The 26,176-nt window shown below is 36.0% G+C and overlaps 1 protein-coding gene across 1 annotated transcript in view; it reads left to right on the forward strand.

Moving 5' to 3' along the window:
• The first annotated feature begins 711 nt into the window (after positions 1-711).
• The window catches only part of LOC128223784 (deleted in malignant brain tumors 1 protein-like), a 60,170-nt gene continuing 34,705 nt past the window's right edge, over positions 712-26,176 (forward strand). Inside the window, exons 1-17 of the mRNA XM_052933160.1 lie at positions 712-792; positions 2,142-2,283; positions 3,432-3,604; positions 7,656-7,812; positions 9,339-9,514; positions 11,008-11,164; positions 12,803-12,972; positions 13,609-13,765; positions 16,006-16,178; positions 18,140-18,296; positions 18,695-18,864; positions 20,192-20,351; positions 21,369-21,541; positions 22,510-22,660; positions 23,534-23,706; positions 24,066-24,213; positions 24,802-24,974. Coding sequence (XP_052789120.1) covers positions 2,267-2,283; positions 3,432-3,604; positions 7,656-7,812; positions 9,339-9,514; positions 11,008-11,164; positions 12,803-12,972; positions 13,609-13,765; positions 16,006-16,178; positions 18,140-18,296; positions 18,695-18,864; positions 20,192-20,351; positions 21,369-21,541; positions 22,510-22,660; positions 23,534-23,706; positions 24,066-24,213; positions 24,802-24,974 — 2,485 coding nt within the window. The 5' untranslated portion in view covers positions 712-792; positions 2,142-2,266. The remainder of the gene's footprint in view (positions 793-2,141; positions 2,284-3,431; positions 3,605-7,655; positions 7,813-9,338; positions 9,515-11,007; positions 11,165-12,802; positions 12,973-13,608; positions 13,766-16,005; positions 16,179-18,139; positions 18,297-18,694; positions 18,865-20,191; positions 20,352-21,368; positions 21,542-22,509; positions 22,661-23,533; positions 23,707-24,065; positions 24,214-24,801; positions 24,975-26,176) is intronic.

Here is a 26,176-nt window from a genome sequence, read left to right on the forward strand (position 1 = left end):
CTTTCGATTTACAAGTGAAAACTTCTTTAAAATGATTGTGAAAACTTATCGCGTTCGTCTGATGGTAACATACCAACAGATAAAATATTCACGGTATCATTTTGTTATCAAAATAGGTACATGTACATGAGTAGAGCATTGTTACATGAACTGATTTTGCCTTCAAATTTATTCGAAACGTTAGATAAATTTGTGAGCGTTGATTACGTTATCAAGTTTTGATGATAAATTTCATCATACTCATTTTTCGAATCATTTTTTTAATTCATTTTTATTTTCTTAAAATATGAAGCAGATTTGGAAACTGATTAATACTTTTTAATCGAGTGTTGCTAATAAAGTGTGGTATGGTTTGTCAATAAGACAAATTATCATTATGAATTGTACTTATTTGAAAAATAAGTTTTGAACTACTATTTATTATTTGTTCACTTTAAATTTACCAGTTCTGTAATACATGAAGATATTACTGACATACAGTCTGCTCATGTTGCACTGTCTTGCCTCCCCTTTTCTCTTTCAAAAAAGAGTTGTGAACGTTCACAATATTTATTCTTAGTAGTATGTAGCCCTGCCTTGTATAGTTGGGTAGTGTTTTATTTCCCGCGCGAATGTCGAGCTGTCAATTTTAAAATATTATCAGTTGAATTTTATATGATTGTATATCTTGTAGCTTGTCCTTTTTATGAAAGAGATGCGATAAATTAATATCTGAAGGTGAATTACTGTGAATATACATACATGTCCGACAGTAAACGTGGCCATTTTCCATTCTGTTCGGAAAGTCCTACAGTAAGCTTACAAGATATTTTACTTCAGGTAATGCACCAGTCAATTGTAATTGTAGGGTCCCTGTGGTGCGGGAGCATTGGGGGGTGGTTTACCAGCAGGTCATCCGCGCAGGGCCGAGATTTTACCCGAACTTTGCTGAACCGAAAGTCAAAGACCCCGCTATTCCCCGGTGGGGGGGTGGGGGACGTTGTTACATTTGACTGGTGCATAAAGTTTATCTGAAATAAAATATTTTGTCTCACCACTCATTGCTGTGAGCAGAATTGTTTTTGGTCCCAGATATCAGCCAGTGATTTTTATGTATTATTTTAACTGCTTGGGGCTTCCAGATTGGGATTTTTTTCACTTCTGGAAAAAAATCAAAATCATGCCAAATGTACTGTACCTTATATAATATAATAGCAGATAAACATGTTTTTACCTTCTTACGCTGTACAAGAGCTAGTTTTATGAAGATTTTTTGAAGAGAAACATTTCCTTTTTACTCAGAGGATTGTATTTATTTGATTGGTAAAATTAATATCTTAATTTTTTGGGGAAAATGAGCACTTTTAGAACAATGTCAATGTCTAAAATTGATTTTTTGTAATTCTTTTATCGAATTAAGCCGTTGAACAGATATTTATTTACTTTTGTATGGAGTGGTGATATCACTGCCTAAATGGCTTATTGCTGACTGTATTATGACTTCTATGTTAGATTCATGGAGTATAAAATTTTCAAAAAACTCATTATATACACTGACATAACTCGGCAACATTTAACATTGATTAGTTATATTCAGATAAATGATTATAATTGAAAATTGACTGCTTGGGTCTGAAATTGGCGACGTTCGATTGTATTAGGTCATAATCGACTGGCAAATGTTTTTTCTTCTTTCCTCTTGTTATAATGTCTACCAATTGTCTCCCCTGGAATTTCAATCCATCCCCCAGCCGGGGATATATTTATATTTATATCATTCTCTCTATTAGTCTGAAAGTCATCATTTCTGATAGACAGCAGATTTTTTTTTCCAATTTTAGAGAAAAGTAACTGGTAAGCCCTTAATTTTCTCTGAAATATATTTTTCTATGAAGTATTTTATTATGTAATATGACAGTGTCTCATAAAAACATATATAAAGTGTTGGAAAAATGGGTTAACAAAGTGAATTGGCATGCGCGCCAAATCGCTACATGGCGATGATGAAATTCCCCTTGTATGTGACCCAAATCCCCTGGAATTCTGAACAAAATCCCCTGGGGAGCCTTTGAAAAATAATTATGGCATGTATGAGGATATCAATAGTCAAACTGGGACCGATTCCCAATACTACACCGTATCCATTGATTACTTATTTTCAGCTACTATACGGTTGGTAAATGGGTCACGGTCAAGTCAGGGTCGTGTAGAAGTTTTCCATAACAACACGTGGGGCACTGTTTGTGATGACAGTTTTGACAGTAATGCCGCCTCGGTGGTATGCAGAATGCTGGGATTTACTGGGTAAGGCCTGATTATTTATATTTTAGATTTTTTCAGGGCTTTCATTAAGAATTTGAAACTGGAAAGATGAACTCCCTTACAATCAATTTTGGAAGTTTTACCCTAAAATGTGAAAGCTAAAATTTTCCGAATACAATATCTTTTTCAACTATTTTTCGACAAGTGTATTAAAAAAAAAAAGAAATTGCAACTTTAACTTATATAATAATAATTCATTTTACTTAAAAACAGTTATAGTTAAACAATGATTGATATTGTGACTATAAAAGTAAGATTGACAAAAGGTTTTGATATTTTGAACTTCCATGCTTTCTACTTTGGAAGTTTTCTTCAAAATTATGGAAGTTTGGTACTTCCAAAGAATCAATTTTGAAAGTTTTAACCCATTTCTAAGGAGTAATATACTTCTAGACTTGAATTTGTCTGTCATGCCTTTTAAAGTTCCCATGGGTCAGACTATCAGACCCATTCCCCTAGTAAAATATATATTTTTCCCAATCTGCAGAAACAAAAGTGTAAAAAAAGATTATTTTTTTGTATGAAGTTTTTTTTACATGTAATGGTTCATTTAACATCCTAATGAATTGTGTGATGTAAAGTTTTATGGATTATTGATGTCAGAAATTGTTTCTCATCACCTTCAGAGATCAGTATGAAATATTAATTGATTAATAATTGCAATAGATATTTATACTCACACAGATTGATATTTAATTTCACCCATTTCATACTTTTAAAAGGGGAAAAGAAACTTATATTTTAATAAATTCCTCATTTTCAGAAGATAGAAAAGTTTGTTTTTGAACTCTAAAACCGCCCAAGTTAATTTTTATTTCAAATAAGGAGGTAAAGGTTAATGATATACACCCAAAATACACCATTTTGGACTAGAAATTGTTAAAATTTTCTTCCCGGAGTTCCCCCAAATCTTCCTGTAAACACTTTAAACCAAATTAATAAATTTTGGTTCCAAGGGAGGGTTGCAAGTCAAAAGGTTACGCCCCCAAGTTACATCAATTCCTCTTAAATCAAATTCTGGAACCACCCCTGCAGTATAATGAGAATCAATCCATGATCAAAGTTGAAAAAACAACCCATTCTGTCAGTTGTAGATCACCTGTTAAAAATATTTGTTGTTTAATTTTCAGGAATCTTTTTGTTGCCCGCGGCCAAGGCTTTTTTGGCCAGGGAACGGGGCAGATCTGGCTCGATGACGTCCAGTGTAATGGGAACGAAACCAGCCTCTTCAGTTGTCGAGAAAACAATTGGGGGGTGAATAATTGTGGTCACGATGAAGATGTTGGAGTGGACTGTAACCCAAGTGAGTATTGGTTGAGTGTAACCCACGATGGCAAATAATATTATTTTGTTCTTAAGAGTTTAATATATAAATATTTCACGTTTAAAAGTTAACAACGGTATCATAAATCACATATTAACAGAGTTATGAACAGGCCCAGTGTTTGCTAGAATTCAAATTTATGTAGCAGTCTTGTGTAATCATATAACATGCATAAAATTCTGGCCTCAATTTCTTAACAGACTTAAGTAGCTTATTTCGATTACTAATTTTTCTGCTTATTGAATTAGCGAAAATACTTTCTTAAATTGAATGTTTATAAATGAATAATGGTTTATTGTGATTATCATAAAGATAAATCCTATCTAAGAAATAATAACTGTTAAAGAAGTAAATGTTATCATAATTTTTGATTTTTTTTTTTTTTTAAAAAGTGAGCTTTGGTTAATCCTAGGTTAAAGCCCCAATTTCTCCAAAATTCTTTGGCGTCTCTCTCTAAAGTATCTTATTTCATTTAGCAAAATTATGTATTTAAATATGATTTAATAAAACAGCTTATTCATCTAAAATATTAATTCCGTTACAAGCCTCAAAACTCTTTTAAAAGAGAATATTACACAATCTATACAAAATTAAAAATAGTGCACTGAACTTTATTCTGTTATAGGGACAAGAAGTTTCGAGAAATTTTGGTCTGATGATGAAACTGATGATTATCATCATAAACCCACCTTTAATGTGGTGATGACTGCTATTTTTTTTATTTTTGACATATTAAAATCTTATTGAAAGTTGGCCCCAAAATGACTAGAAAAAATCCTGGCACCATTATCAAAAAACACTTTAGGCCTAGAAAAAATTACATTTGGTTCCGGTTACCCGACCCTACCTATAAAATAGGTACAGACCCTACTGTTTTTATAGTCACTAAGTCAGTTTTTTTATTTTCAATATGTAGTTTAAAACCTTGAATGCTTTATACAGAATATAACTTTTACACCATTCTCCAATGATTAAAATGATATTCTTAAATAAAGCCCAATAAAAAAAATAAATAAAAAGCCTACCTACCATACCTATTTTTGAAAAGGATGTAACCCTATAACCAAACCTTTTTTTTTAGGCCTTAGTCAAATCTCAATCTCAGTCTCAACTTAGTTTAAACCACAAAGCATCAAAAGTTATTTATTAACAATCACTCAAGTAAATATTTTGCCCTGGATATCTGCAATTTCATTGCCTTAAAATGTAGGTTGTATTCAGTTTTCATCGTAACTGGGTTGTCCGAATCCCGCGACAAGTAAATACTGTTTCGGACAAGTCAAAATTTCCAGGTTGTTGCCCGAATGGGCAAGTGCATTTTTCCGAAATTTAAATCCCTCAGTTTTCTTAATTTCTTCAGCAACAATTCACAAATCGTAAATGAATGATCTAAATATTTGCTCTTGCATATTTATGCATGAATTGGTGACGTCACAGCAATATTCTGCGTGCTCAGCATTTGTAGTATTCAATTTATAAGCGTCTAAGCATCTGCCCCACACTTGGACGCTTATTAATTAAATACTACTCTCGTTCATGTTTTTGTTTGTTTTAATTTATTTATTTTTTAAATTATTTTGGGCAAGTAAAACTGTTTTTGGGCAAGTGGTTTTCTTCAATTACTTGCCCAAAAGGACAAGTGCTAAAAAAAATTAAGGCAAAGACTGCTGACTTCTAAATATGCATGTATTGTTTAGACCATTAGCTTTTAGAATGCTTTATGAATATGTGCCAGTAGACTTTAATGATTACTGTTACACTTTATTGTATGAAAACAAGGTGTACACTTATCTCTACAAAATTACATTTTGGCGTACAAAACACTTTCAGTAAACATTATCTGTGCCTCTATTTTAACCCTAGAATTGGACTTGAGCATGATTTAAAATATCAACTTGTAGTTCAACTACAAGTTGATATTTTAAATCATGCTCAAGTCCAATTCTAGAATTGGACTTGAGCATGATTTAAAATATCAACTTGTAGTTGTAGTGTTTTAGCCAGGAATTAAAAAGGGCAGGGTGGGCCAAAAAAAAGGCAGGGTGGGCCAAAATAGGGGCATGGTTCTTTCTTAAATGGGAAAACAAAGCGCACAATATTAGCTTTGTATTGTTGTAAAACGACCATGTACCTTATCAAAGTACATGCATGTTCATGCACACATTGTAGTAATATCCCTACAGAATACTCTTAATTCTTCTTTCTTGTTCATTTTCACTTTCTTTAACATCTCGGGTTGTAATGTCACCAGGGCTCTCACAAGGCTGAATTTTTTGGGAGAAGTCACTTCTCACACCAGTCAAATTAGGGAGAAGTGGGGAGACTTTTAGGAGAAGAGATACTTATCGTAAAACCTGAGATAAATATTGTGCCATGCAAAAAAACTTTAAATTCACATTAACTATTATTGCTTTTACTAGATGGAATGTTAAAAAAAGTTTTCTTTTTTGGCCTATCAAAAGTGTACTTGTCTAGAGTCTCCTTTTTGCAATGTATAGTTTACCTCCAAAAAGCGTCTAAAATAAAAACAGACATTTAAAAACAAAACATTTAAAACAATCAGAATGGCCTTATATATGAGCTGTTATTTAAGTGCAGGGGGGCGAATCTTGTTTTGGTACGATCAGGATAGGTTACCAATGTCACATTCAGCTTTGCTGTTGTTTACTTGTCTTTGGTTAAATAAATTTCAATATGCTGACATTTTAAAACAAAATAACATTTAAGATCTCTATCCTTCATTAAAAACTCACTAACACTTAATAATAGAACTAGAAAATCGAGAAATAAACTCCGAAAGATGTTATGACAAAATGGCGGTGACTCGCCGAATCTTCTACTATTAAACATCGTACAAATGAAAAATTCTGTAAGTAAACGCGATATAAAGCAAAAAAAAAAGTTTTGAGATTACAAAACAAATTTTCATTATGAGCATTCAACACAAAGACTATCAAATATTGGTCATGAAGTTTTGAGTATTTGATTTTCTTAGCGCCACCGTCTGTTTTTCAATGACCGTCTGCTTCAAACGAAACAATGTTCTCAAAAGTGTGCCTTGTTTTTACACTGCAAGTATCAATTGTTTACTAATGCTTGACAACATTTTTCATCAATTCTTCGCTTTTTCTATCGCAATTTAACAAACTTATATAATTTGACCAGTGTCTTCTCTGATTGGTTAACATGGGACGTTTCGATAATTGGATGATAGACGACCCAATTATGTGATTAGGAGATTACCGATTATTAATGGCTAAATTAATTAAATTTGTAACAACATTGGCATCAAAGATCCACATCTAGAGGTACAACTTAGATGTCTCAGACAAGGAATAATGTGTCATAATGAACAGCAATTAGCATCCTGATTATAAGCGTGAATTACCGTTAATCCGACCCGCGGTGATGACGGTCGTGTGCCTTAGCACGCACTAATCTGTGACAGATTAGGAAACGGCGACATTGACCAATGAAATACTTTTAGGGAGTAACTTTGTGATAAACAACGATCTGAATGGCCAGAAGGGCACAAGGGGGCGGGAAAAATATGACAGGGCGTGTAAAAAGGGGCAACGGGGCGGGGTCGAAAAAGGGCAGGGCGGGCCGCCCTTCCATTCCGCTTTAGCTAAAACACTAAGTTGTCTTGGCAAATAAGCTAAAAATAAAACAGGAGCCCTGCAGAGCAAACATCATCTGTTACTTATATAGTAAGCAAAGGGGCGTAAATAAAAAATAATAAAAGCCAAGAGTTATGGGCCTTTACATGCATGTGTGTATTTTTCATGTGTATCTTGTTTCATGATTCATCAACTAGATCTAGATGCTGATCTTGACCTACGTCTTGTGAACGGAATCGCAGGAAATGTTGGGAGAGTTGAAGTTCTTCATAACGGCGTTTGGGGGACGATATGCGATGATGAATGGAACAAAAAAGCTGCAACTGTCGTGTGTAATTCGCTGCACTTTTCAAAGTAAGAACACGAATGTTATTTTTTACCATCTTTTGATTGGTTCCCTGTTATTTCAGATCTTGACGCTAATGTTACGTTGAGATTAAACAACGGGACGTCGCAGTTTGATGGACGAGTGGAGGTGTTACACAACGGTACCTGGGGAACTATTTGCGACGATGAATGGAATCAAAAGTCGGCTCATGTTGTCTGTACATGGTTTGGAAAACCAAAGTGAGTTGTCCCCCTTTTTGATAAGTAAAAATGGGTTGTCTTCTCATTTGATACAGACCAAAGTTATTTGAAGTACCAAATGGAGTTGGCTCCCTTTCTTAGTTATTCCAAAGTGAGTTTCCACCCCTTTTTCAATAGACCAAAGTGAGTTGTCCCCCTTTTTTTTGATAAACCAAAGTGAGTTGCCATCCTTATTTCAATAGGCCAAGGTGACCTCTCCCCCTTTTTTGAGGTAAACCAAAGCCACTAGTCCCCCTTATTTAGCAAGACAAAAGTGAGTTGTCCTCCTTTTAGGGAAACCAAAATGAATTAGCCCCCTTATTTAGATAGACAAAAGTGAGTTGTCCTCCTTTTAGAGAAACCAAAATGAATTAGCCCCCTTATTTAGATTGACGTAAGTGAGTTGTTCCCCTTTTGATGATAAACTAATGTGAATTGTTCCCCTAATTGAGATCAACCAAAGTGAGTTGCCACCCTTATTTGAATGGTCCCCCTTTTGAGATAAACAAAAGTGAATTGTCCCCCTTTTTCCGCCCTTTCTTGAGTTCCATCCCATATTTTTTCCTTGTTGATTCCTGGCACCTAAAGGGAAGTGACTTTGTTTTAACTTCCTGTTAAGGGAGGTTACTTTATTAGAACTTCCTGTTAAGGGAGGTCACTTTGTTAAAACTTTCTGCCTGTCTGCAAGCTTTAAATATGACTGCCCTTTTTAAACTTGGGATTTTGTGGCCACATAGCTAAGAATTAGGAAAAAAAATAAAAATTTAAGTGCTAATATTTTTCATCTGTAGACAAACTGTATCCTTTTTTTTGTTTTGATCATTAAACTAAAATAAGTAAAACAAACATAAATGATTTATTTTTATATATTTGCATAAACCTTTATATTATATTATTTTATGCTTGCTGGTTATTAGTGAAGATTAATCAGTGATATAAAATTGATATTTCATTGTTTCAGACAGTGAAAGATTTTGATATTTTTACTGTTTTGAAAATTATGCCACCTCTCAATTCCCCAATCAAACGTTAGTGGCTGGGACACAAATTCAACAATGTCCGAAGTGATGTAACATTTGCATACAATTTGGCACGCTTTTCAGCAAAACAACAATTTAATTTAATTTTATATCCTTTTTATGCATATAAAAATGTAATTATTTTTTTAGAAAAGCACTCCAATTAGTATATGAAAGTGATGTGATTCTGTAAATGAAGTTGTTGAAATTGTGCAACAGCTCTGTGGCGCTGATGTTTGACTTGGAATTGAGAATGAGCTTAAGTTCTGAAGCAGTGAAAAATATCAAAATGTTATTTTACTGTTTAAAACAGTGAAATATCAATTTTTATTTCACTGATAAATCTTTATAAATTGTCAGAAGGCATATAATATGCACCTTAAAATAAAGATAGCATTATTTAAATTACAGGCATATAATATGCACCTTAAAATAAAGATAGCATTATTTAAATTACAGGCATATAATATGCACCTTAAAATAAAGATAGCATTATTAACATTACAGCGCTGTAGCTGTCCCTCTTACCAACGCATTCTATGGACAAGGAAGTGGAACCATCTGGTTAGACGATGTCATATGTAGTGGACAGGAAATAGGGCTTGGGGCGTGTCAGCATAAACCCTGGGGCCAGTCTAACTGCGACCATTCGGAAGATGCTGGTGTCATGTGCTTACCTGCAAGTGAGTGTAGCTTGTTGTTTTATAACTCATTATTAAAACTACAGGGAAAATATTACAATGAAAACAACTTCTATCTCTTATGTTCTGTCTTCTTTAAAATAAGGGCATGGCAAAAGAATGAAAAAGATGTATATATTTGTATTTATTTATTACATGATTTGAATTTATATTGTTACATGTACAATGGAAAAAATGATGTTATACATGTTTTTTTTTTACTTAACAAGGGTCTAGTTCATCTATTTTGTGAAGAAAAAAGTCTTTTCTTAGTGTCGATGCAGTAAAATTTTGTTTTTCCCCTGAAAATAATTATGTTATATTTGATCATTGCCAGATCATTCTGGCATAGGGGAATTTTGTAAATACCCTGATAATTTTAGGGTCATTTGTACATGAATACAACAATATAAAACCAAAAAAAACAACTATTGAATGTGTTACTTTAAGCAAGAGAGAAGGTTGAATCCCCCCACCCCACCACCCTATTTTATTTTTTCTGGTTGGTCGCGGGGGATTTATCTTTTATCTGGCACATTTACGTTGCAGTTAATTTGTGACCAGCAGCCAATGTATAAAACTGGATAATTTGTTGGTGTGGTTAAAGATAACCAAAAACAGCATTGATTGGTCAATTTATCCATAATTACTGTTGACCAATCATATTTCTTTTATGAGCAAACTAGCCAAAAGATAACTTATCCAGTTTTACACAATTGCTGCTGGTATAAAATTTAAAAATGTGTAAAATTTAAACCTAAGCAAAACTAATGATTATTTTCAGTACAATTTTTTTATTTTTTTTGTCTTGGAATAAACCAATATTTGGGTGAATGTCTATACAATGGTTATAAAAGACTACTGACAAAAGATCAGATTGCAGTTTTCATATTTACGTTAAAAAAAATGATGCTTTTTGCCAATGTTTATTTTTCATAAAGCGTTAGTAACCTTTTTAGCCATAAAGCATTACTTTTCAATAAAAATTGGGATCTGATCTTTTGTCAGCAGTCTTTTATCACCAGTTTCAAGACAAAAATTGGCTTATTCCATAAGAAAACATAAAAAAAATAGATAAAGCTGCACTCTCACAGATTACCATTTTTACAACTTTTTTTTATTTTTTTGTCTTAGAAAGAGCAAATTTTTGCGTAGATACCTACAAACCAATGATATAAGATTGCTGACAAAAGATCAGATCGCAGATTTTCATATTTTTATTTGAAAATTAATGTTTTATGGCTTAAACTGTTACTAATGGTTTAAGAAAAATGCATAAAACATCATTTTTTGAACTTAAATATTGAAATCTACGCTCTTATCTTTTTTCAGCAGTCCTATATCGCCAGTTTCCAGACATTTCCGCAAAAATTACCTTATTCCATGACAAAAAATAAAAAAGTTGTCAAAACGGTCTATCTGTGAGAGCGCAGCTGTAAGACATTCTTTTTAGGGGATCATAAGGTATTGCTTCTTATTATGCTTCTTACTTTTAGGTTATCAAGCCAATTTGACAGTTCAGCTGACAGGGGGTCTCAACGTATACCAAGGTCGTGTAGAGGTCAACTTGTTTGGGAAAACTGGTACTATATGTGACGATGGTTTTGACGATCGCGAAGCGACGGTTGTATGTAGAATGCTGGGACATACTAGGTATATGGATGATAGTTCAGAATGTTGTTAAAGTTAACTCTGTTGTTAACCGCATAGTTGTTAACTTTAAAAGGTGAAATAATTTACAATGTGCTTCATATATTCACATGAAACAAGTAAAGCATACTGTTGTCTCAATTTCTTTTAGAAGTTTTACAGATAGCACTTAATTGTATTCGTTAAATTTCAAGTGCAGGATTTTAAAGTTAACAATGATGATGTTAACAATGTTGTTAACCTTAACAAAGTTGTGAACAATCAACCCATTTTTTCCTTTAATGTTGTGTTAAATTTGAGTCAACTATTTTTTAAAGGCTTCAATCACATTTTTTATGGCCAGATGTGAACAAAATTAATATTGAATGAATTTCAACAATTTTTTTGCAACAATGAAAAAAAAACATCACAAATTCAAATGACACCCCTTTTGCTATTAGATGTTGAAAATTGCCCATAAAATGTTGCTGAAGTAACGCTTTTAAAAATTGATTTATTTTAGACTTATATTTATTTGCTGTTGCTGTCAGTTGCTGTTTGGTGTCTATCAATAAGAATATGTGGATTCTTGTTGTTGTTGTTATGAGTTTATATCGGTCCCTATAATGGCTGAATTATGGCTTGACCCTGTCACATCCCCAAGTGTGACTTAAACAAAGTTTTGAATCCAAATGGGGAAGTCTTACCCCACTGGTTGATGGGCACATTGAGTTAAGCTATGAATAATTTGAACAGTATGAATTTGGCAGAAAATGTTAGAAGTTGTGTTTAATTGAAGTAATATAAGGTTTCAACTCCCAGATATTTAATGTCTGTATGTATTTTTAATCTTATCATGAAATTTTAATATTACAAAAGAAATATTTGACAGTCCTGAGCATCAAATTCTATGAAGGCAGTAGGGTGCCCATGCTGGTCTCTATGAGGGCAGAAGGGTGCCCATGCTGGTCTCCATGAGGGCAGAAGGGTGCCCATCTTGGTCTTCATGAGGGCCGAAGGGTGCCCATCTTGTTCTCCATGAGGGCAGAAGGGTGCCCATCTTGGTCTCCATGAGGGCAGAAGGGTGCCCATCTTGGTCTCCATGAGGGCAGAAGGGTGCCCATCTTGGTCTCCATGAGGGCAGAAAGGTGCCCATCTTGGTCCCCATGAGGGCAGAAGGGTGCCCATCTTGGTTTTCATGAGGGCAGAAGGGTGCCCATCTTGGTCTCCATGAGGGCAGAAGGGTGCCCATCTTGGTCTCCATGAGGGCAGAAGGGTGCCCATCTTGGTCTCCATGAGGACAGAAGGGTGCCCATCTTGGTCTCCATGAGGGCAGGAGGGTGCCCATCTTGGTCTCCATGAGGACAGAAGGGTGCCCATCTTGGTCTCCATGGAGGCAGAAGGGTGCCCATCTTGGTCTCCATGAGGACAGAAGGGTGCCCATCTTGGTCTCCATGAGGACAGAAGGGTGCCCATATTGGTCTCCATGAAGGCAGAAGGGTGCCCATCTTGGTCTCCATGAGGACAGAAGGGTGCCCATCTTGGTCTCCATGGAGGCAGAAGGGTGCTACTGAAAAAAGGACAGGGCACAAAACCCTTCCATAACCCTTCAGCTTAATCCCAAAATTTTTAAACAACAATTTTTATTTATCCAAATGACAGAGGCGGACGCGTAATTAAAGGCACAGGATTCAGTAGAGGTTCTGGCCCGATTTGGATAGACGATCTGAATTGTAACGGTACAGAAACGTCCCTTACACAATGTGTTCACAAGCCCTGGGGCGAAAACAACTGCGGTCATGATGAAGACGTTGCTGTCCAGTGTCTCACAGGTTGGTGTTACTATAAATAGAATGAAATGTTACTATAAATAGTATCATTTTTATTCAAGTTGTCAAGTGTCTGACAGGTTGATGTTACTATAAATAGAATGACATGTTACTATAAATAGTATCATTTTTATTCAAGCTTGTCCAGTGTCTTACACATTGGTGTTCCTATAAATAGATCATATGTTACTATAAATAGTATCATTTTTAATCAAGCTTGTCTATTTTCTGACAGGATTTTTCAGTCATTGTTTTTATCTTTGTTGTTTGTGGAGGCATTAATTTTTATTGGGAAAATTTGTGAAACATTAACTTTTGGCATTACTCAAAAAACTTTCAAAATATACCAATGAAACTTGGTAACTCATGTTTCCAGAGACAGTACATACATAACAAGTTCCATAACTTTGGCTTTAATATTTTCATAATTATGCCCCTTGTTAGAGTGTAAAAACAGGGACAGACCATCTTGGCTTTAGCTTTGCAGTGTTCTTGGTCTCGAACAATGGTGTACACAAAGGTGACCACATTAATGGTGTCCAGTTTATTCAGATGTATGTGCTACTAAAAAATATGTCAGGGTACAAAAATAATATGATTTTTCTGTTATCCGCATTTGAAATATATAATTTTTTTCAGACAATATGCCTACCGTTCAAGTCCGTCTGGCAGGAAGTAACCAGGCCAACCAAGGTCGCGTTGAAGTCCTGTATAACGGTGTATGGGGGACAGTCTGCGATGATCGATGGTCGCAATCTGATGCTGCTGTAGTCTGCCGTATGCTTCAACAGCCTTTGTATGTATAATATGTAGATACTGTATTGTTAATATATTCAATGCTTTTTAATGATTTGTTTACCATTAACAAAGGTTTACAGCATGACAACCTTGATGTATCTTATTATGCCCCCCTTCGAAGAAGAGGGGTATATTGCTTTGCACAGGCATGTTGGTATGTCGGTCGGTCGGTCGGTCCGTCGGTAGACCAAAGCTTGTCCAAGTGATAACTCGACAATTCCTGGACGTATTGTCATCAGACTTGACATGAAGGTTGGGCCTGACCAGTAGATGACCCCTATTGATTTTAGGGCTCATCGGTCAAAGGTCAAGGTCACAGTGACCTTTAATGGTAAAATAATTTTAAAGCTTGTCCTAGTGATAACTCAACAATGCCTAGACCTGTGGTCATCAAACTTGATATGGAAGTTGGGCCTGACCATTAGATGACCCCTATTGTTTTTAGGGGTCATCGGGCCAAAGGTCAAGGTCACAGTGACCTTGAATGGTAAAAGGATGTCCGAGTGATAACTCAACAATGCCTGCACTCTTGGCCCTCATTCTTGACTTGGAGGTTGGGCCTGACCAGTAGCTGACCCCTATTGTTTTTGGGGCTCATCGGGTCAAAGATCAAGGTCATAGTGACATTGAATGGTAAAAGGTTGTCCGAGTGATAACTCAACAATGCCTGCACCCATGGCCCTCATAATTGACTTGGAGGTTGGGCCTGACCAGTAGATGAACCCTATTGTTTTTGGGGGTCATCGGGCAAAAGGTCAAGGTCACAGTGACCTTGAATGGTAAAAGCTTGTCCATGTGATAACTCGACAATGCCTACACCCATGGTCCTCAAACTTGACTTGGAGATTGGGCCTGACCAGTAGATGACCCCTATTGTTTTTGGGGATCATCGGCCAAAGGTCAAGGTCACAGTGACCTTGAATGGTAAAAGGTTGTCCGTGTCATTACTCGACAATGCCTGCACCCATGGCCATCAAACTTGAATTGGAGGTTGGGCCTGACCAGTAGATGGCCCCTATTGATTTTAGGGGTCATTGGGCCAAAGGTCAAGGTAACAGTGACTTTGAACGATAAAAGGTTGCCCGAGTGATAACTCAACAATGCCTGTGCCCATGGCCCTCAAACTTGACTTGGAGGTTGGGCCTGACCAGTAGATGACCCCTATTGATTTAAGGGGTCAGAGGTCAAGGTCACAGTGACCTTGAAAGCAAACTCGACAATTCCTGGACCTATGGTCATCAAACTTGACATGAAGGTTGGGCCTGACCAGTAGATGACCCCTCTTGACTTTGGGGGTCATCAGGCCAAGGTCAAGGTCACAGTAACCTTTTACGCAAAAAAGTTAACAAATCTTCTCCCAGTGATATCTCAACAATGCCTGAATCTATGATCATCAAACTTGACATGTAAGTTGGCCTGACCAGGAGATGACCCTTATTGATTTTAGGAGTCATTGGGTCAAAGGTCAGGTTCACAGTGACCTTGAATGCGAAAATGTTTCAAGTGATTATTGGACAATGCCTGCACTCATGGCCCTCAAACTTGACTTGGAGTTGTGTCTGACCTGTAGATGAACCTTATGATTTAAGGGGTCATTGGATCAAAGGTCAAGGTTACAGTGACCTTGAACGAAAAATGCTTGTCTGTGTGATAACTTGTCAATGCCTGCACCCATGGCCCTCAAACTTAACATTTAGATTTTTGGTGACCAGCTGATGACTACTATGGATTTTGAGGTCATAGAGTCAAAGGTCATGGTCATAACACACTCTCTCCTCAAACTTTGAATGGTCATAATCTTATAACTGCCTCAACGGCATACAATGTTAGCGACAAATCAGCTGTCATTTCGGTCCATGCATATTTTGTTCAATTGTCCATATAATCCTGACAACATGGCGCTCAGGGGGGGCATAATGTTTGACAAACATCTCTTGTTATCACAGTCTCACAGACATCATGAAAACTGTCCAATATTACTTTTTTCACTTCTAATATAACATATTTGAACATATGTTTTTGGCAACATGATGAAAAATTTAGGGTTATTCACATTAAGTCATTGGCCCCACATTTAAAATTTATGAATGTAAAGTTTGTTTGAATGATACAATTTGATGATTTATGTATAATTTTGTTATCTATATGTCAGGAAAGGTAATATGGTTGTCATGGTGATCTCTGCTTGAAAATCGTTAATTAAAAATGTTATAAGTTTCCTTATTAAACTTTTTAAAGCTCTGGAGCTGCACCTGTTAGTATGGCTGCTTACGGTCGAGGCACAGGAAGGATCTTATTGGACGACGTGGAATGTATCGGAACAGAAACGTCCATTGCACAGTGCCGGAACGGTGGCTGGGGGCAAAGTAACTGTGACCATTCAGAAGATGCCGCCGTTATATGCCAGAACTGTAAGAATAAAAATTATCATAAAGAAAGGTTTAAAGTACATGTTTATGTAGAGTTTATAAGGCCATTATTAATAATTAATCTGTTTAGCCTTACCTGACTTTAATGTACCCACGATCCATAATTGTTTTTTTAGACTCTCCGTTGGTCATATTTTGTTGGTTTGTTTTATATCGCTAAATTAAGAGCTTCGGAAGTAAAATAGAGACAAAAAATCCTACCAACCACTGAAAATGTTTGCCAAATACGACCAATCAAATTAGGTTTTTTTCCTCCAAAAGGCGGCATATAGCAATTTGATTGTCTGTTCATCCAACCTCACAGTTTTTTATTAATAAATTGCAAACGCTTAAGGCCCAGGTACCTTAAACTTGATAGGCAAGTTGGTCATGACCTGCATTTTGAGATCAGAGGGTTAAAGGTCATTGTCATGGTGACATTGAGCTGAAAATTTGTTTCCAATCAATAACTGAAGAATGCTCGAGCCCAGGGACCTCAAACTTGGTAACAAAGTTGGTCATGACAAGCATTTGAACCCTAAAAATTCAACGGGAAGATTGTCTGAAAACATGTTAGATACTAAAGGCTATCTATCCTTATAATCCAAAATACTATTGGCTATCTGCCCATCAAGGTCCTTTGGGGGCATTTGTCACATTCTTGTGACAGCGCCTGTGAATTGTGGTCCAAGTTTTATGTCTTTGAGTGAGTATTTGTTTACAATGCATTTCATACAAACAACCGATAAATTATAGTATTAATATAGGACATTTTCAAGTTAAATAAATCAATTACAGTCAAAACTTGTTGGCTCGATATCTCATGGCTCGATATCCTCGTTGGCTCGAACCAAATTAAATGGACCGATTTTTATTTACTCTTTGTTTATATAAATTTCGATCGGATGGCTCGATATCTTGAGGGTCGATATTTCTCCACGCTCGAAGATGTTTTCGCGGTCCCAAACAAGAATTTCACACATTGATTTGTTTGCTTGGGTCGATGTTATTTTCGCGGGTTCAGTTCAGAATCTCACACCTTGGTTTGTTTGATTGGCTTCATTTAGTGCAAGGCGCTAATCGATTAAAATTGCGAATTTAAATGGTTTAACAGTTTGAATAAACATGCCATCACTTTAAGTTCTGTCTCTAATTGTTATCCATCCCTAAATTACTATGCATTTTGAAATAACTTTTAAGCTATGTTTGTGTAACCCACTGTTTACAATTGCTTGTTTTCGCATAAATGTTTTTTTATTATAAATAAAAAAAATAAAATGATATTTTTGAAAAATAATCGAATAAGTCATATTACGAAATTTAGGGTGCCTAACTATGCCCAATAAATACTCTTCCTTCTCTTGCGGAGATAGCGTAGCCAATAACAAACGAGGTAAATAAGACTTTATGTAACAAATGAAAAAATAACATTCTGTAAGCAATCCCGCTTGGCTCGATATTCTCGAGGCTCGAAGTACTTGGCCAGTCCCTAGAATATTGAGCCATCAAGTTTCGACTGTATTGTGGAAGGGTTAAAACTTTCGTTTACATAGAGGATAAATATTTTGTTTCAGTGTAAGATCGTTATATATTTCACTGAGTGAGCACCAAAATTGATGTTTCACAAATGCCCTAGCCTTGAGTGAAATATTCACTTTTGGTGTTCACAAACCATAGGTTCATGTTGGTGTTCACAAGAACCATTGTTTTTTTATATTTATTCATCCTTTTCTGTAAAGTATAACAATAGTATAAATTGTGGTATATCTTATTTTGGAGTAAGAGTGCATCTTTAAATGCAATCTAAAGCTGATTTGTTCATTGTTCATGATGAGGAGCTTGAAGGGGGTTTACTTTGTGTGTAATATTCCGGTAAATTCACAATTTGATGTTCCTTAAATGATTTGAATAACAACACTGGACTCGAAAGAACTTAAAGTAACATATTAAAAAAATCATTATAGCGACGGTGAAAACAGGCATACGCTTGGCTGGTCGAGGATCGACACCAAGTTCGGGACGTGTAGAACTCCAGTACAATGGCTCGTGGGGAACGCTTTGTGACGACAGTTTTGACAGTAAAGATGCCGGAGTGATCTGTAGTATGCTTGGATTACCCTCGTAAGTGTCTTACTTTTAAATTTTATTTAAAACTTATCAGTTTGAAAAAAGTCAAGGTGTGTAATAGCCTTCTTTTTTAGTAGGTTTTGGCGTTGTTATTTTTATTCAGTTGTATTAACCTTGGCCAGAACTCATCACCTCTGCTGTTTACATGACTGTCCAAGATTTGATCCTGTCCAGGAATTACTCCACTGATGGTAGAGCTTTAAGAAAATCTCTAGATATTTTGATTTATGAGCTCTGAGTATTCACCTTCAAAATATAGTTTTTATTTGAGTTGATTTTTTGTTTGCTCAAAGATTTATTGATTGTTTTGATGTGTAATAGCCATTGAGTTTTGACTGTAATTTGACTTAATTTAAATATATATTGAATAATTTTAATATTTTTTATTTCAGAGTTGGAGCTGTGGCTCGATCTGGCGGGGCCTTTGGACCAGGAACGGGGCGTATTTGGTTGGACGACCTGAATTGCCTTGGTAACGAGACTGATATTGCCCTGTGTGGTCATCGTGGGTGGGGTAACACCAATTGTGACCATACAGAAGACGCTGGGGTCGTGTGCAATGGTAGGTGTGAATATTCTTGTATTGATATACGTATTATCGGCCTCATTTTAGCTCATATTGGCAATTCTAGGCTTGTTTGAGGAAAAAGTGTATTTGCCGATTTTGGAACATCTGCTGTCTAAAATCAGTTTGTGTATACCGCATGATAAATTGCGTCATAAATGCTACATCGGAAGGCAATATTTTGCATCGAATGAAGACTTTAAACAAAAATAACTTCACTATTTCTTTGCCATTTTAAAAAAAACTTGTCTACCCCCCTTACGGAGCCCCACTTCTGTCTTTTACCAGAGTTTCATTGGGAGTTTAGTTTCTTAAAACACTTCGGCAAACCTTTTCTCAATACGGCCGTCTCACGGAGCACTGTCAAAACATTAAATTATAAACAGATTTGTCGAAGTGCTTGATGAAACTAATTACCATATCAAACTTCAGTAATAATACGAAGGTGAGGCTTTTTAAGTGGCATAGACTGCCCTTTGTTTTATTTAAAATGGTGTAGTAAAAGAAAAGTTATCTTGGATTTAAGTCTTTATTTTAAGCAAAATGTTGCCTATGTTGCCTTCCAACGTAGCATATATGACGTAATTTATCACGTGGTATACACACACTGTAAATGGACATTTTCTCATGTAAATCTTTCTCACGAATATTAACCTTTATATGACATCTGATCTTGAAGGGCTTTCAACCAGTTTCTTTGAAACATTAAAGCCTCAGTTCAATTATCAATATTTAAGTCAGATGGACAAATTTTGGGATGACTCATCAGTTTTGCTTGGTGTGTCGTGCATTATAAACCATTTCTTTAAAATGACTTCAATGAAACACATTTTGTGAACATGCTTTCAAGTAAATAAAAGTCAAAGCTGGTGTTTTAAGGTTTTAATGAACTGGCAGAGACTTTTTTGTTCATCAGTGTCGATAAAAAGGACTAAAAATAAAATACATTTGGTTCGGGTCACCCGACCCTGTAACCTATGAAATAGGTATGATCTGAGATGCCTTGCCTGTTTGGTAAAATAACAACATAAAAAATATATTTGTGTTTTGATTTGTAGTAAAAAACCTTTAAAGATTCATAAGGAAGATTACTTTAACACCATTCTCCAATGATGAGGATAACGTTCTTATAAAAAGCCTAATAAAAAAGTAAAAAAAGCCTACCTACCTTACCTGTTTTTGAAAAACATGTAACCCTAACCAAACCATTTTTTTTTTGGCGAGACCACTGTCACTCTTGTAGGTGGAGCATTGTTAAACAAAGATGTTTTTTCCGCTATGAAGTGAAGTATTTGTCTGTGACAATTGTTTTTCCTATTTCTAGCGCCACTGTCAACAAAGACCGCTGTCCGACTAGTCGGAGGAGCGTCATCAAACGAGGGTCGCGTCGAGGTTCTCCACAGTGGGGTCTGGGGCTCAGTCTGTGATGATTATTTCGACACAAAGGCTGCGACTGTTGTCTGCAACATGCTTAACTTGACATCGTAAGTTAAGATTTTTGGCCCTTTTAAATTTAGTCTTTGCAGCTTTTTTCTGGTGGCGATGATTATTTTGACACAAAGGCAGCGACTGTTGTCTGCAACATGCTTAACTTAACATCGTAGGTTGAGATTTTTGGCCCTTTTAAATTTAATGTTTGCAGCTATTTTCTGGTGGTGATGATTATTTTGACACAAAGGCAGCGACTGTTGTCTGCAGCATGCTTAACTTAACATCATAAGTTGAGATTTTTGTCCGTTTTAAATTTAGTGTTTACAGCTATTTTCTGGTGGCGATGATTATTTTGACACAAAGGCAGCGACTGTTGTCTGCAACATGCTTAACTTAACATCTTAATTTGAAAATTTGGGCACTTTTGAATTTGGAGTTTGCAATTATTTTCTGTTAGTAATGTCTGTATCAATCATAATATCTTTGTGGAAAGACTCATGTCTTTTGTTCAGATTGGTGATATTGATCTAATTTAGGTAATTTGATGATAAATTTAATTTCAACGAGGTTGGGAGTGGTCTTGTTTTATGGTTGTCTTGCTTTCTTGCAATTGATTGTGGGTTTGACAGGGGGACATTCTTATAGCCATCAAAATAAGCATCAGATAGATGTGTATGTATATAAAATATTCACCATTTTTTTTTTAGGAGCATTGACCATTAAGTATCACTTTATCAAATGTATCTATAAAATGTCATTCATAAATATGTTGACAGGTTTGTTGACTATTATATGAATTATGTTAGTATTTCTCCCCTTTTTGCCATAACAATGCTAATTTTACTCCATCATAGAGCCAAGCCACCATTCCCTTAAAAGTTAAAAAAAAACAATGTCTGCATTTTTGTTGATGAAATGGCCTAAACAATGCTAACTTTTCCCTATCATATAGCTGCGCCACCATTCCCATTTAAGTTTAAAAAAAACACGGTATTTTTGTTGATGATATGGCCTAAAAGTTATCATTTCTCTTCTATGATTTCTAGCTATTCAATATTTTTATCATTTAGAAATGGTGCACAACCCCGAGGAAATGCTTACTACGGACAGGGAAACAGCACGATTTGGCTCGATAACGTGAAATGCTCGGGTAACGAGACTAATATCGCCAACTGCCAGCATAATCAATGGGGAACAAATAATTGTGACCATTCAGAAGACGTTGGTGTCCTGTGCATTCAGGGTATGTAGTGTAGTATGTTTGTTGTGTGTTGATGCTGCTGAAAGGCCTTGTTTAACCCTTCTATGAGTGACCCCCACATTCCCCCCACCACCCCTCCACCGCAAACCGTGTATTGTACACAACCTCTGTGTATTCATCTTAATCTAATTGTGTTATCAGATCTCTGATTTGAGTATCCTGCTGTGCAATTTTGGAGGTTTTGTTATTGAAGTTGGCCCTAAATGGTCATGAGTCAATTAAGAAAAAAAAAGGTACATCTTATATGGGAGTAAGAGTGCATTTTTGTCTTTGAATGAGCTATTTTTCGCGTAAATGTGTGGAAATCAGTGATGTAAGACTGTGGATTAAGTTTTTGTGTAGGTTAAGATGGCTCTGATCTGGTACTCTCCAGGCCTTTTTCAATAGTACCCACAGGTCTGACTATAGGACCTATTCCCAAAGCAAAATATATGATATTTTTCCCAATCTTCAGAAAACCCCCCCAATCAAAAGTAAAAAATAAATGAAAAAAATCCTCATTCGCAGGAAACTGAAAAGCTTGTTCTTTCAATCTTAAAATTTCACAATTTCAGCATATTCTGTGACGCAGATTTTCCCAAAATGTCTAGGCTCATTTCCCCAAAATGGGCAGAAAAAGCCCTGTTATCTATTAATAGCTAACTGCTGCCACTGCGATTTTATCTAGCCCCAGTTGGAATTAAACTTGAACCAAATAACATATTTGTAATCAAACTACAGTTGAAACTTGCTATGTCAAACTTTGTTATTTCAATGTTCTGGTTATGTCAAACTTTTTTCATTTTTTTTTTATCTATTAAAACACTTTTTGTATTTCAGTTAATATATTAATGTTTGTTCAGAGTATTATCTCATGTCTCAATGACATAGCGAGGTTTGACTGTATTATTTAGCTACATTAATATTTCTTTAACTTTTACACATTTTCAAATGCATTGTATTCTCTTCAGCACCACGTGTTACCGCCAGACTGGTTAACGGTTCCTCCACATCAAATGGTCGCCTTGAGGTGTTTTACAATGGTTCCTGGGGCACAGTCTGTGATGATGGATTTAACAACCTTGATGCGCAAGTTGTCTGCAGAATGCTTGGATTTCAGACGTATGTTTTTATGCAATTCAGCAGATTTTGTGCATAATCTATGTTGACATTTAATTCACACTTACATATCTTACAAATTTTGTGAAACAAACTTTTACAACCTCATTGGCATGATGTTACGCAATGTTGTCAGAAAAGTTAGAGTACTTGCAGGAAACCAAATTGTTTGGCTTGGTGACCACAAGCCAAACTCACATGAGACGAGGCAGGGAATCAAACCTGGATGGCTTAGTGAGAAGTGTGTGCGCTAACCACTGCGCTAACTTGGCAACCTAAATAGTTTTATGTAGTGATTTATTTTAAGGGACTGAGGGATCATTTAATCTCGTTCTCTATGACTCATGGAAAAATGATATCACTTAAGTTGGTACTAGGGTTAAGAACATTTCAGTGAGATTAATGAAGAATTTCAATTAAACTACCTGTTATTTTCATACTTGGGATCACAAGGGTCAGAATCAAACTATTATTTTATGTTTTTGCTAACACCTTGAGTCTGACTTTGGGACTCAAATAGTCGAACCCCGTTCACTCAAACTCACCTGGCTTAAAGTCCTCATTGGCTCAAACACAATCTGAAGGACTGATTTAATTATACTGAATATAAGCATTCTCTCTTTGCTCAAATTTTCTGAGGCTCCAGGTATTTTTGCCAGTCCCTGGGAGTTCAAGCCAACGGGGTCTGACTGTAAGCAAATCTTTAAATATCATGAATCATCCTAAGTTTAATGTATTTTTTTATGTGAAATGAGTCAATCATTGATGAACATGATATTCGCAACAGAAAAAATGACCAATTTTACCAATATTGCATTTATTATTTTTGCGAAAGCTAATCATTCTCTATTTCATCTTTATTGTAATTCTTCACAGAGCCAGTAGCGTCCCCATTGCCGGTGCCCACTTTGGCAGTGGTGCAGGACCCATACTTCTTGACGACCTCAGCTGTACCGGATCGGAAATCAACATTCAACAATGTAGCAATAAGGGCTGGTACACAAACAACTGTCAACATAACGAAGATGTCGGGGTTATGTGTAATTCAGGTGAGGATTCTGGGGTTATGTGTAATTCAGGTGTGGATTCTGGGGTTATGTGTAATTCAGGTGTGGATTCTGGGGTCATGTGTAATTCAGGTGTGGATTCTGGGCTTATGAATATTGAATATTAACATAAAATACATACTTACATTTCCTTACAGTGTCCATACAATATAGACTGGTTATTGTTATTTCCTTACAATATCCATATAACATAGACTGGTTATTGTATTTCATTACAGTATCCATACAATATAGACTGGTTATTGTCTTTTGGTTAAAGTATCCATACAATTTAGACTGGTTATTGTTTTTTGGTTTAAGTATCCATACAATATAGACTGGTTATTGTTATTTCATTACAGTATCCATACAATATAGACTGGTTAATGGAACAGACACAAACAGTGGACGTGTTGAGGTGAATTTAGCTGGGACTTGGGGCACAGTCTGTGATGACAGTTTCAACGCCAAGGCTGCTAAGGTCGTCTGCAAGGCACTCAACAAACCATAGTATGAGTTTGTATTTGTTAAATACGTATATGATTCAGTGTTTTTTTGTCCCCGACTCATTTGAGGACACGGTTCTGCCCCATACTTGATGCTAAAACATAGACCCGGTACTCTTCCCAACAGTGAATAAAATAAAGACTGCTTACAAAAGATCAGATTGCAGTTTTTCATATTTACGTTGAAAAATTTATGTTTTATATCTAAAAGCTGTAAGATAAAATGAAATATTCGGCAGTTTTCACATTAATTGAGATCTTAAAGGATGATTTCAAGACATTGCTACTGAAATTAGCTGATTCTGAGACAAAAACTAAAATAAAAAATATTGAAACAAACAATCCTGGAGGGAGTGCTATTTGGGGTATTTATCATGACTCTGTTATTTATTGTAAAAACCTAATCTATAGTTGTTTCATTCAAACAAATGATTATAATTGAAAATTTATAAAACAGGGCTACTTTTCTAGATGATTTCGTCATAAGTGATTAAAGAAAATATTTCTTTGCACTAATTTCAGACAATCTTAGTCCCATTTCACTTTTGGTCCAATTTTCATCACTAACCTTTGTTTTATTACATTTACACAGCCAAGCAGCTTTATCTGCTGGTGCAGGAGCGTTCGGACCTGGATCTGGAAAAATCTGGTTGGACAACGTCAATTGCTTCGGAAATGAGAGTTCGCTGTTAGGGTGTGACACGAATGCCCTCGGTGACAATGACTGTGATCATTCGGAAGATGTTGGCGTTTATTGTAGGGATAGTGAGTATTGTTTTTGACATGTAACTGTGTAATTTGAATCTGAAGGGGCACTTATACTGTCCTGCTATTGAGCTGGCTTTTATAGCCACGTTGTGGAGTTTTAGCATGGTAATTGGATATGTAGCAGCACTTAAACTGTCCTGCTATTGAGCTGGCTTTTATAGCCACATTGTGGAGTTTTAGAATGGTAATTGAATATGTAGCAGCACTTTAACTGTCCTGCTATTGAGCTGGCTTTTATAGCCACGTTGTGGAGTTTAAGCATGGTAACTGGATATGTAGCAGCACTTAAACTGTCCTGCTATTGAGCTGGCTTTTATAGCCACGTTGTGGAGTTTTAGCATGGTAATTGGATATGTAGCAGCACTTAAACTGTCCTGCTATTGAGCTGGCTTTTATAGCCACGTTGTGGAGTTTTAGCATGGTAATTGGATATGTAGCAGCACTTAAACTGTCCTGCTATTGAGCTGGCTTTTATAGCCACGTTGTGGAGTTTTAGCATGGTAATTGGATATGTAGCGGCACTTAAACTGTCCTGCTATTGAGCTGGCTTTTATAGCCATGTTGTGGAGTGTTAGCATGGTAATTGGATATGTAGCGGCACTTAGACTGTCCTGCTATTGAGCTGGCTTTTATAGCCACGTTGTGGAGTTTTAGCATGGTAATTGGATATGTAGCAGCACTTAAACTGTCCTGCTATTGAGCTGGCTTTTATAGCCACGTTATAGGGTGTTAGCATGGTAATTGGATATGTAGCAGCACTTAAACTGTCTTGCTATTGAGCTGGCTTTTATAGCCACGTTGTAGAGTGTTAGCATGGTAATTGGATATGTAGCAGCACTTATACTGTCCTGCTATTGAGCTGGCTTTTATAGCCACGTTGTAGAGTGTTAGCATGGTAATTGGATATGTAGCGGCACTTATACTGTCCTGCTATTGAGCTGGCTTTTATAGCCATGTTGTAGCGTGTTAGCATGGTGATTGGATATGTAGCAGCACTTAAACTGTCCTGCTATTGAGCTGGCTTTTATAGCCACGTTGTAGCGTGTTAGCATGGTAATTGGATATGTAGCAGCACTTTAACTGTCCTGCTATTGAGCTGGCTTTTCTAGCCACGTTGTAGGGAGTTAGCATGGTAATTGGATATGTAGCAGCACTTTAACTGTCCTGCTATTGAGCTGGCTTTTCTAGCCACGTTATAG

The sequence above is a fragment of the Mya arenaria genome, chromosome 17 (assembly GCF_026914265.1).
Source record: "Mya arenaria isolate MELC-2E11 chromosome 17, ASM2691426v1".
NCBI lineage: Eukaryota > Metazoa > Mollusca > Bivalvia > Myida > Myidae > Mya > Mya arenaria.